At 55.2% G+C, this 10,700-nt stretch overlaps 1 protein-coding gene across 3 annotated transcripts; it reads left to right on the plus strand.

Moving 5' to 3' along the window:
- Positions 1 to 426: 426 nt before the first annotated feature.
- Ccdc9b (coiled-coil domain containing 9B) lies at positions 427 to 10,373 on the plus strand. 3 transcript variants are annotated; one of them, XM_050134371.1, is made up of 11 exons: positions 427 to 502; positions 2,241 to 2,354; positions 2,643 to 2,750; positions 3,353 to 3,499; positions 3,589 to 3,717; positions 4,361 to 4,560; positions 4,828 to 4,880; positions 5,669 to 5,722; positions 5,806 to 5,896; positions 6,476 to 6,515; positions 6,599 to 10,373. In XM_050134371.1, exons 1-11 carry the CDS (start codon positions 464 to 466, stop codon positions 7,142 to 7,144), a joined length of 1,521 nt encoding a protein of 506 aa, XP_049990328.1. In that variant the 5' UTR covers positions 427 to 463; the 3' UTR covers positions 7,145 to 10,373. The 3 variants fall into 3 exon arrangements, with proteins under 3 accessions (XP_049990328.1, XP_049990329.1, XP_049990330.1); XM_050134372.1 differs by lacking the exon at positions 427 to 502 and adding an exon at positions 509 to 871; XM_050134373.1 differs by lacking the exon at positions 427 to 502 and having other exon boundaries at positions 2,571 to 2,750.
- Positions 10,374 to 10,700: the final 327 nt, after the last annotated feature.

The raw sequence follows: 10,700 nt of genomic DNA on the forward strand, positions 1-10,700 counted from the left end.
TTCTCGCACTGGGCTCTGGGGACTTTCTCGCTGAAGGAAGCATGGCGGGGGCTCGCGACTTCCGGAGACGGGTGGGGTAAGGCTGAGCTCAGCTGGATTTGTGGGGCAGGGTGCAGGGAAGGTGGGAGAAATGTGTGCCTGCGAGCACATGCATGTGAGTGTGCGCGTGCATGCGAGTGTGCGCGTGCATGCGAGTGTGCATGTGAATGCGAATGTGCATGTGTGTGCATGTGTGTGTGTGTGTGTGTGTAGACAAAAGGGGGAGGGAGACAGAGAGGATCTAGGAGCTCGGTGCGTCACCGTTGCTGGGAAAGGACACAGTCTGACTCAGTGGGAACATCCGGCAGGAAGGGAGGAGGGTACACAGTAGCATTTGCAAGCAGGACGGGAACTGGGAGCTGCGCTGTGGAGATGGGGTGTGGGGCGGGGGGGGGGGGGGGCCTGAACAGCAAAGGGGCTGAGGATGGTGGCAAGGAAACACAGAGACAGGAGACAATCAATGGTGAGGGGAAAGAGCTGAGCTGGTCAGTCAGGGACCTCATTCAAGGCCTATGTCCTCATAAGTACTGAAGCTGACCCAGGCACCCCTGGGCTGAGAGGCTGGCCTCGGCTGTGCGAGGACTGCTAGGGAAGGAGCCCGTGTCCTTTCTGGGGATCCGAGGGTCTGGAAAGGTCCTCCCTGGAGTACAAGGCAGAGAAGGGTCCTGACTGCTCCTGAGTGGAAATGTTAGGGACCCCAGAGAAAGGCCCATCTCAGCCTAGGTAAGGGGCTGGTGACCCAGAGAGTTAGGCCTCCAGGAGTGATCGTGCTCGGAGTGCGGAGAAATTATGTTCAACCTCAGGGACCAGATGATGGGGAGAGGCTTTTGAGGTCTGTGATGGTGTGTGCCGGCTGGGGAAGAGGGTTCTTCACTCTTAGCTAATGACTTAAGCCTCTGCTGATTGGACAGCCAGTAGGAGAGTGGAGGAATGCCTGAGGTGGGGCCCTCAGGGCATGGAGCCTGCATCCCTTGCCTTTTCTCCTACCTGGAGGGTGAAGACCTCTGCGGGCCACCCATTCTGCTGCAGGCAAATACAGGCAGGGGTCTTCCCGGGGCTCAGGACCACAGGTTAAGGTGGGCCCTGGGTGCTGAGGCCTCCTGTGCTCCGGACACTGAGGCAGGGCAAGGAGAGGTGTTAGACAAGACCAGCCGGCTGCTGGTGCCCTGGTCCTCGCCCTCTGAGAGTGGAAGGGTGGGGGTGGCGGCTGGCCAGGCGTTCCTGGCCGGGAGCCCAGAGCACTCTCTGGTAATCACAACATGATCTCTTGTGCTGAACAGAGAAGCTGAAGCCGGCAGGGAGAGGCCGACAAGGCCCGGCTCTGGTGGCTCCAGCTTCCCTCCAGCTCTGGCTCCCGGGGCTGCTTTGGAATCCTCTCAGTGACTGCTATTTCCATAAACTTGGCTGTGAGTGGCACCTTGTCTTGGGCAGAGGGCTTCTGGGGGATGGGAGGGGGCTGAACTACTAAGCAGCCACAGTCTGGAGACAGCTGGTGACAGCTGGGCCTGGGAGGAAGAAGGCCATGATGAGGCAGGTGGTGGGCTGGGGACGTCACTGGGCGGAACACAGACCCCGCAGCCAGACGGAGCGGGACCTTAGATCTGGATGTGGAGATGTGGCTTTCCCAGAGCAGCTCCCAGCTGGAGCTGCCATGGACCCACTGCTTTCCTGCCCACCAGTCAGCAGCTCTGACCTGGAGGGCTGGCTGGGCCCGCGTGAGCAGCTCTCTCCTGCAGACTGCGCACAGACTGTGGGGTCCGGTGCCCGGGAGGCCAGAACCAAGCTGAGACCTGTGTTTGTGTGTGTGTGTGTGTGTTTCTAGATTTGGGAGGCAAAGAGTTCCCCCCACCCCCTCGACCTCCTGAATCCCCTGGCAGCTTCCCAGTCACGGCGGGTTCTGCTGCCAGAGCCATTTTTAACTCCCATTCCAGGCTGTGCTCACAGCAGAACTCCCTGGGGAGCCAGGGGGAGGGGCAGCCTGCTGATGGGAGCAAAGGCCCTGGGTATGGAGCCCTGACCTGAGCCCCCCAGGAGGCAGACTGGCAGATAGGCCTCACTGGGATGGGGCTTGGGGGCCATACATCTTCCTAGAGAAGCCCCTTTACCTTCTGTGTGCCTTAACGTGGGAACATGGCCTGTTCTTTGAGCGGGAATGTTAGAAGTTAGGTCATTGGTGAGCTTGGGTTCCTTGTCTTCTGCAGGGACCTCACAGAGCTGAGTCCACAATGCGCAGGCACGAGGACAAAGATGCTGAGCTGGACCGCAGGATAGCTGCCCTGCGCAAGAAGAACCAGGCCTTACTGCTCAGGTACCAGGTGAGTGGGTTGTAGCGGCAGAGAGGACTCCGGTCCCCGAGTGCCCTCAAAGCCTGTTCATGCAGCAGGTTCTTTCTGAGACATCTAGACCTCGTCTCCAGGCCCTGACAGAGGGTCTGGGTGGATCGTTCCTCTCAGAGGCGTGGTCAGAGTCTCGGGCACTGGTAAGGCCGGTGCCTCTGCCCCCTGGTGCCCCACTGGTGTTTCTCTGTGTAGGCCTGTCAGCGGCATCTGTGTGTCTGTGAGCCTGGGGGGCCGTGGCCTTGCTGATCCCAGGCCCTCCCACAGGAGATCGAGGAAGATCGTCGCCAGGCAGAGCAGGGGGGCATGGCTGTGACCACACCAGGGCTCTTCCAACCTGACAGCCTCACAGTGACCATCAGCCAGGTTCCTGGTGTAAGTTCACCCTGGAGAGTGGCAGAGTTAAGGCATGATTCCATTCCTGGGCTGTTACCACTACCCCACTTTCTCCTGTCTGCCTTTCTGGGTGCCCCCCCCCCCGCCAGCAACAGGCCTCCTTAACAACCAAGTCTTGCTATGCTCCCCCAAAAGACGGCAGATGAAAGACCATCAAACAGAGGATTTCTACAGCCTTTTCCAGTCCCATGACTTTGTACACAAGCCAGAAAGCACAGTCATCACCCTACCCCAGCCCCTGAGGCTAAAACCTCACTGGAAGCAGAGGACAGAAAAATCTAGGCTAAAAGCAAAAGAATCCGTGCCTTAGAGATAAGGCTGTGTTGTCTGTGCACTCTGGGTTTCTCGGAGATGACAAGTCCCCGTGGCATCTTGGGTGCCTGGGTTGGCCCTTAGCTTTGGGTAGCTAATGCCATTGGCACGTGGACTCCTGAAAGGTCAAGTTTCTCCACGGGCATTCCAGAGAGGGCCAGGGCTAGAACCCAAACCTCGGAACCCCTTGCCCAGCACCTAGCACCCAGCACCTGGCCCTGCCTAGGACTGCCCACGTGACCTGAGGACACAGGTGTCTCACTCTGCAGGAGAAGAGGGTGGTCAGCAGGAACTGGGCCAGGGTGCCCCCTGGAAGGATTGATGCGCTGACAGATGACGATGCTGCCGTCTCGACGGGCACTTTCTGCATGGGGAACCGGGTGGAACTAGCTGTCACCATGGAAAACAAAGCCAGGGTGAGCATTGGCATCGGCGCTTCCAGACGCCGGGTGAGCAGTCTCCTCCCCCTTGGCTCAGACTTGATATCCATCTACACCTTCGACAGGCCAAACGGATCGTGAGTGAAAAACCCACCACCCAAGCAAGGACCCCAAGGGCGAAGGGGACATCTGGAGGAGTCCAGGGCCAGACCTCTCCCCTGCAGATGGGTTTCAGCCCAGATTCAGCAGGGAAGGTACGTTTTCAAGAAGGGATAGGAGACACAAATTGGCAATCCCCGTTGGGAGGAGGCAGAGAAACAAAGTCAGATATGTCCCTTGCCTAAGGGGAGCCTGGCCTAGGCACCACCTTCGAGAATTCTCACCCTCTTCCCCTTCTCTGACTTATATTCACTTTGGGTGCACCTTGCCGTGAGAAATGGTTTAAGCCAGAGCTGTGATTCGGCCATGAAAAGACCCATCACTCAACGTATCCTAAGTGTCAGTGGGATGTGTAGGCGACTGGCTATGTGCCAGCTGTGACCTCTAGGTGGCAGCAGCCCCTTGTAATTGCTCTTGCTCTCGCTCACAGCCTCTGGGTGCCCCTCCTATCTAGGGGCCAGTCTACCCACACCAACAACTAAGAAAGGAGACACCGCCTTTTACAGATAAGGAAGTGATGCATACAGAGGTTAAGTTACTGGTCCCAAATTGACAGCTAAAAAGTGTTCAGATGCAAACAGCCCATAGCAAGTACAGCATGCTAGAGACAAGGCAAACCTAATCACATACTGGGACATGGAGACCCTGAGAGAGGAAGGGCTTAGCGGACTCTCTGGAGCTCCACTTGAATCATCTCCTTTCTTCTCCCACACAAGCCTAAGTGTCTTTCCTTTGCAGGGCGGTCTGGAGCCCCGGAGTCCAGGCGTGTCCCCAGGCCCACCTCCCCAACAGCCTGTGGGACTGCCCCCAGAGGCCAACTGGGACTACAAGCACTGGAAGCAAGAGCGAGAGCAGATTGACCTGGCCCGTCTTACCCGGCACAAAAATGCACAGGGTGACTGGAGCCGCCCGTGGGACCTGGATAAAGCCAAGTCCATGTGGGTGGTATGGCTGAGTAGCTTGCTGAGACATTGTGATTGTGGGACTCGGGTAGGGCTAACTGTGGGTGCCTCTTGGAGGGAGAGGACCTGCCTTGGACTCCTGGTCAGACCCTAGGCTCAGGGTTCTGTGTGCCCCTCTCTTGGGTCTACCACCCTTGTGCCCTGAGGTTAGGGGAGGCAGTGTCAGGGTGGAGGCTGATGCAGCCTCTGTTCACATTGTTCACATTGGTGGACAGACCTAATGCCCTCCTCTGTCTAACGCAGGCCACAGAACTGCAGCAAGCCTAGAGATAAGGACTGGACCCCAGGCAGAAAGGGTGAGCCAATACCCACCTCGTGTCCTGTGCCTTGTTTGTTTGTCTTTTGGGACATTCTCAGCCCAGGCTGGCCCAGAACTCATGACCCTCCTGTCTCATCTAGGATCCCACTCTCCTCTCTTTTCTGTCTCATCAAAGATGAAAGGAAACTTGGAAAAATATCTTCCTTTCCTTCCTTCCTCTCCCGTACTATTCCATTTTTCTTGAGTCCTCTGAGCCACAGCTCAGTTTGGATTCTGTGGGAGCTGACCTGGGTCTTTCCAGATGCTGGTTCTTGTGGGGTAAAAGTATGAGTGGAGCTGGGCGGTGGTCGCGCACGCCTTTAAGCCCAGCACTTGGGAGGCAGAGGCAGGCAGAGCTCAGAGAGTTCGAAGCCGCCTGGTCTACTAAGCGAGTTCCAGGATAACCAGACTGTTACACAGGGAAACCCTATCTCAAAACAGACAAACAAACAAACAAACAAACAAAAAAAACCCCAAAACACCAATAAGTCCAAGTGGTCTTTTCTGGCCTGCTGTGGAAACTGTCCTGTGGACTTCTGGTGTCTTCCTGCCTCATATGTAGAACCTGGGGGCTAACAAGCTGGCCATATCTCATAGCTGGGGAGTGGAAAAACAGCCCAGGACTGCAGGCCTGGTCAGGTTTTTCTGGGGAGGCGGCTCAGGCTTTGGAAGAAGTAGAACTCCTAGCAGGATTACTACTGGTAGAGTCTTGGTACTAGGGAACTGCTGTCTCTGTTTGACCCTTTGACAGCCCATCCCCATTTCCTTTCCTTTGTCTCTCTTTAGGTCCTAGGACCCACCAGAAGCTACAGCCCCCACCACCATCCATGGATGGAAAGCGTGAGTTGGGAGAAGAAAAGGAGCAAGATTGCTTTCGCTGGTGAAGGCAGTGGCTACAGCCCTCTGTCCTTAATGTCTTGCAGGTCGGGGTGAACAATCTGGAAGACCCTCGGTGACACCCACCATAGGCAGCAAAGCCCAGGGGAAGGAGAGGCTGACCGGCAGAGCCCGAAGGTAACAAGCTAACAAGCAGCAGGGGACAAAAATCAAGGCAGGTATTTAGGTGTCCTCATTTCCTGGACTGGCCCAGGTCCCTCCGCTTCATCCCCAGGGCTCCTGCTTCCTGGCTTCTTGCTGCCTGTTATAGGTTAATGAGATACCGAGAAAGGCTACCATCATAGGTGGTGTTGGTGGGAGCCTGGTGCCCAGAGACTGTGGTAATTACAACAGCTCGCTTCCTCTGGGATGTGAGGTGCGCCTTTCCCAGGCGGAGCACGCAGGGACATGCCTGGAGTCCCTATGGATCTCATGGTGCAACAGGCTTGATCATAAACAGCAGCTGGGGACCCAGGATGGATGCTCAGAGGAAATGACTAGGTTTGAGAACCAAGATCAGGCTAGGGAGGAAGCATCCTGGAGCCTCATTGTGGGTCTGGCCCTACTCTGAAACCTCTGGGCTTTAGCTTCTCTTTGGGGTTATGAAGGGGGTTACTTGAAGCAAGATAGAGCCTGGCCCAGGACCCGCCTGGCACAGGGCCCGCCTGGCCCAGGACCTGCCTGGCACAGAAACTGCCACTTGCTGTGTTTCTACAGGTGTGGCCTGAAAGAAGATGAGAAGCTGCAGAGCCAGGAGGTGGGTACTTAGGCATAGGATAGGGCAGTGTGGGGATGGGAGCCCCAAATTTACTAGTCAGCTGGGCTCTTCTTTTGCTTCAGGGAAGTCAGAGCACCACGAAGACTCCCAGTACAGAGGAAGATCGTGAACAAAAGCAGAATGAAACGGAACCAGGCATACAGGAGACCATACCTGCCATCAGTCCAGCTCTGGCCTCCCCAGAGGCGCTAAAAGAGGAGTCAGGAACCTCTACTACAGTCAGTGTGGCCCTAGACACCCCACAAAATTCTGATTTGGCTCCCCTTGACCTCTCTCTAGGAGGAGCTAGCAGCCCCAAGCCTGAAAAAAGTACATGTGGACTCAGTACAAAGTGTGGGGTTCCAGAAAATCCAGTACCACGACCAAATGGTTCTGAGCAGCAGACCCTGGCATGGAATGACCACCAGTCTGGGTTGGCAGGCTGCATTTATACTGAGCCACTGAAAGAAGCAGAGGCCTCAGAGTCCAAAGAGGACCAGGCAGGTAAAGCTGGGGCCCAGCAGAACCTGGCACCGAGAAGCAGGCCCCCCAGAGGAACTGGCCAAAGGGCAAGAGGCACAAGTAGAAGAACCAGGGCAGGAGGCCCTGGCCCTGCAGGAAGCTGCTGAGCAAAGCTCATGGGAGTTGGGGAGCCAGGCTGTGGAGGAGAGAACTCAATCAAGAACCTTCTGTGGGACAGGGGTCTGGCTGCTGGTGGCTTGTACCTTTGTGGTCGAGCAGTGTGGCAAAATTCCGCAGGGACACCGCGTGAGGGCCTCCTATGCACATCTCTCTACGCAAGTGGGGTTTTACATATGGGCAAGGACCCTGGCACATTTGCATGCTGGGCTCTCTTGTCCAAGGATGGGATCCCTGGCCTGGGCCTACAGCTACCTAGGATAGGGCCCTTCCCACAAAGCAAGAGTTGGTAGTACCCCAGAATGTGGGTCTCCTGGCTCCTTGTCATTCAACATTGCCAGGTCTCCCCGCCCAGTCAGAGCTTTCGGGTTCCTCAGCTCTATGTAGTCTCAGTGCTGGTGTGGCCAGCCCAGCCCCTTTCTGATACCCATGCCTTGCATCCAGGTGACTCACAGTCCTGGCCTTCCAAGATGGCCAAACTGGGATTTCAACAATTGCCCAAGGCCCATAGAAAGTGGGTTGGGGCTCATGGCTGTCAGGAACAAGTTTGGAGTGGGAGGCTTCTTGGGGGAAGGAAAGGATCGGAGGGCTTCTTCTTTGATCTGGGCTAGGCTTCTCTTGTCCGTGGCCACAGGAGAAGAGTTCACTGACAGGTACTGGGTCTGCCTCTTCTATATCCAGATCAGACATCGTGGGCGCCCTGAATGGACCCTGCAGACAGGGCCATTCCTGACCTTCCTTCCTTCCTTCCTTCCTTCCTTCCTTCCTTCCTTCCTTCCTTCCTTCCTTCCTTCCTTCCTTCCTTCCTTCTGCATTTCCCCTCACCAGGGCTGTGCAGAAGCCAGCACATAGGCGGAGACAGAGGAACAGCAACCTCAGCTCAGTACGACACCGGGATGTGTTGTTCTCGCTCCATCTCCATCCAGGCCCCTCCCACGGGGCCCACGTCTGGTGAATTATCCAGACTCTGCACAAGCTGTGGCTTCCTTTCAATACAACAAACATTTCCTGAGCATCTTCTCCCAGTGATCCAGTCAGTGGGCGAGGGCGACTCTGCCAGCAGGAGGGAGGGAAGGAGCTCAGTCATCGACAGCTCCAGGCTGAATGGCAAGTGCTGTTCTCCTCTGTAGATGCCTGGCAGTCTTGGGTATGACGAGGGTAGCAGCCTGAGAGAGCCACCCCACCTTTGCTTCCCTCTTTTGATATGGCCTGTGCCCTTTGCTCCCAGGCCCTCATCTGGATAGCACCATGCAGCTCTTCCCCTTTCTTCTCTACAGGGCGCGTGTGTGTGTGTGTGTGTGTGTGTGTGTGTGTGTGTGTGTGGTGGGGGTCTCACAACAATCCTCTGAAACTCTAGGGAAAGCCCACACCATCTCCATCTTTACACGTGTGGCCTGAAACCTGGGCTCCAGTCTTGGCCTTCCTTCCTGGCTCGTGGGTCTATTGCCTCTACTCAGGCAGCGTGAATCTTCAAGCAGGTCATATTGTTTAGAGACTTCTCGCACTCCGTGTGCAGGTTGAACCCAGGGGGTCTGGGGGAAGGTCTGGGTGTTTGCTTCTCTAGTAAGTCCCAGGTGAGGGAGGCATGGCTGCTCTTTTTGGCCTGAAGCACCCTTCGAGGAGTCGGGTTCTGGAGTGGAGTGTGTGAAGGATTCAGGTTAGAGCGAAGTCTACACTCTAAGGCCGGTTGCTGGCTATGCGGGAACTAGGGGAGTGCTGGCCCTGCAGAAGAGGCTTCCTAGCTTCTGAGGCTCCTGCAGAAGAGCCTTTGGGCAGTGGGTAACGGAGTCTGCTCTACAGGGGATGGAAAGAAAGCTGGCTAGGGAGAGATGTGACAGAATGAAGCGGGCAGGAGGGTCAGCGGAAGTTTGGAGAGGCAGAAAAACATTCTTGTACATGTGAGACATGCCTGGGCCAGAATGAAGGATCCAAATTCAAGTTTTTATCCTGCTTTCCAGTCTCAAGTCTAGGTCTTTGGAGTGTGACACGGGCCCTGGAGCTCATGACTCCTAAGAGATGGGACTGGAACAGAGCAGGTTCAGGCAGAGTTCTTGAATTCAGATACTGCAAAGAAATGATGGTGATCAAGAATTCGAATTCTTGGCTAGGGGTGCAGGTTGGGAGAGTTCATTCTCAGCATACGTGAGGCCCTAGGTTCAATCTCTAGGATCCTCAAGACAGAGAGAGAGAGAGAGAGAGAGAGAGAGAGAGAGAGAGAGAGAGAGAGAGGGGATTCACAATTTGCCCCCCATTGGATGCTGCCAATTGTACAATGTGCTTCATTAAACCACACAGAGCAGGACGTGTTTGATCGCCGGCTGAGGATGTAAACATCTGGCAGGGTTCTAGCTCAGTCCTTACAAAGGGACCTAAGCAGGAGAAAGCTGGCAAGGAGGACTGAGGGCATGGGGCTTTTCTTCATGGGCAACAGCCATTAAGTAGATGACTGCGGGAAGCCGTCCTAGGGATTGGAGAGAATGGAAGCAACACAGGGCATCTTCATCACTGAAGCCGGCAGTGCCAGCAATAACACCAAGCTTTCCCTGGGAAAGGGAAGCTCGTCTCCAAGATAAGATAAGATAAGGGTGTCACCTCCCAGCTCTCTGGGTGTGGCCAGCCTGCTCTGTGACAGAGTCAACTCTGAGCAGAAGAAATCCCTGTCAGTCATTCCTCTTGAGGCCACAAAGAGCTCTTTGAGGTGACTCTTGCTGGTGGCTTTGTTGGAAGGTCTGACCCAGAGCTTTTCCTTAGGAAGCCCTCTTCTCTCCAATGACCAGACAAGACTACTTTTCAAAAGTAGGAGTCTTCATTAAACCCAGCTCTAGGGAACCAGATGCAGGGCTGGAAGGAGCCAACCAGGAAGGTCCCCAGGGGGACCCTGGAGGGAGAGGACACAGATCACCTGCAGAAACCTTGAAACAAAGAAGGCGGGAAGGAAACGGAGGTGATGCTGTAAGAAAGGTGTGTGTTTTGATCCCAGACCCTGTCCCTGTAGTAGAGCAGAACACACCTTGGAGTCTGAGATTCTAAATATGAACCCTGGACCTCCCATCCACCTTGGTCAACTTGAACCTCTAGAAGCCTCAGTTTCCCCATTTGCACAATGAGGCTTGCAGCAGGACCTCTAAGGGGTTGCTGAGAAAGCTGGCCGGGGAAGAGGAGCTGGCACACAGAATGTTAATAAACGAGGTGGACCTTTGATACAATGTCGATGTCTGCTTGTGTTCTGTCGATTTTTTTTTTTTTTTTTTTACTTTCCTTTTACTGGGGATCAGTGCTCTCTCGGAGAGGATGGCAATTTTCCTTTCCTTATTTTCCTCCAGAAGCCCACCCGCTAGGGAGCTTCCTCTGAGTCTCCCAGAAGCAAGTTCTGCCACCCAAAGGAGCAAATGACTGGTTTTCTTATGGCCAACCTCAGCTATTTAAAACAACGCACAAGTTAGGAAGATCTGACCACTAGTTAACTCCAGCCCCGGTCCCACCCTCAGGAATGAGAATTATAGGAAAAGATGACACTGGGCCTTAAAAACACCAAGAAATGGCAAA

This window comes from Alexandromys fortis, unplaced genomic scaffold (assembly GCF_014885135.2).
Source record: "Alexandromys fortis isolate MF-2015 unplaced genomic scaffold, M_Fortis_MF-2015_v1.1 scaffold_6, whole genome shotgun sequence".
NCBI classification, from domain to species: domain Eukaryota; kingdom Metazoa; phylum Chordata; class Mammalia; order Rodentia; family Cricetidae; genus Alexandromys; species Alexandromys fortis.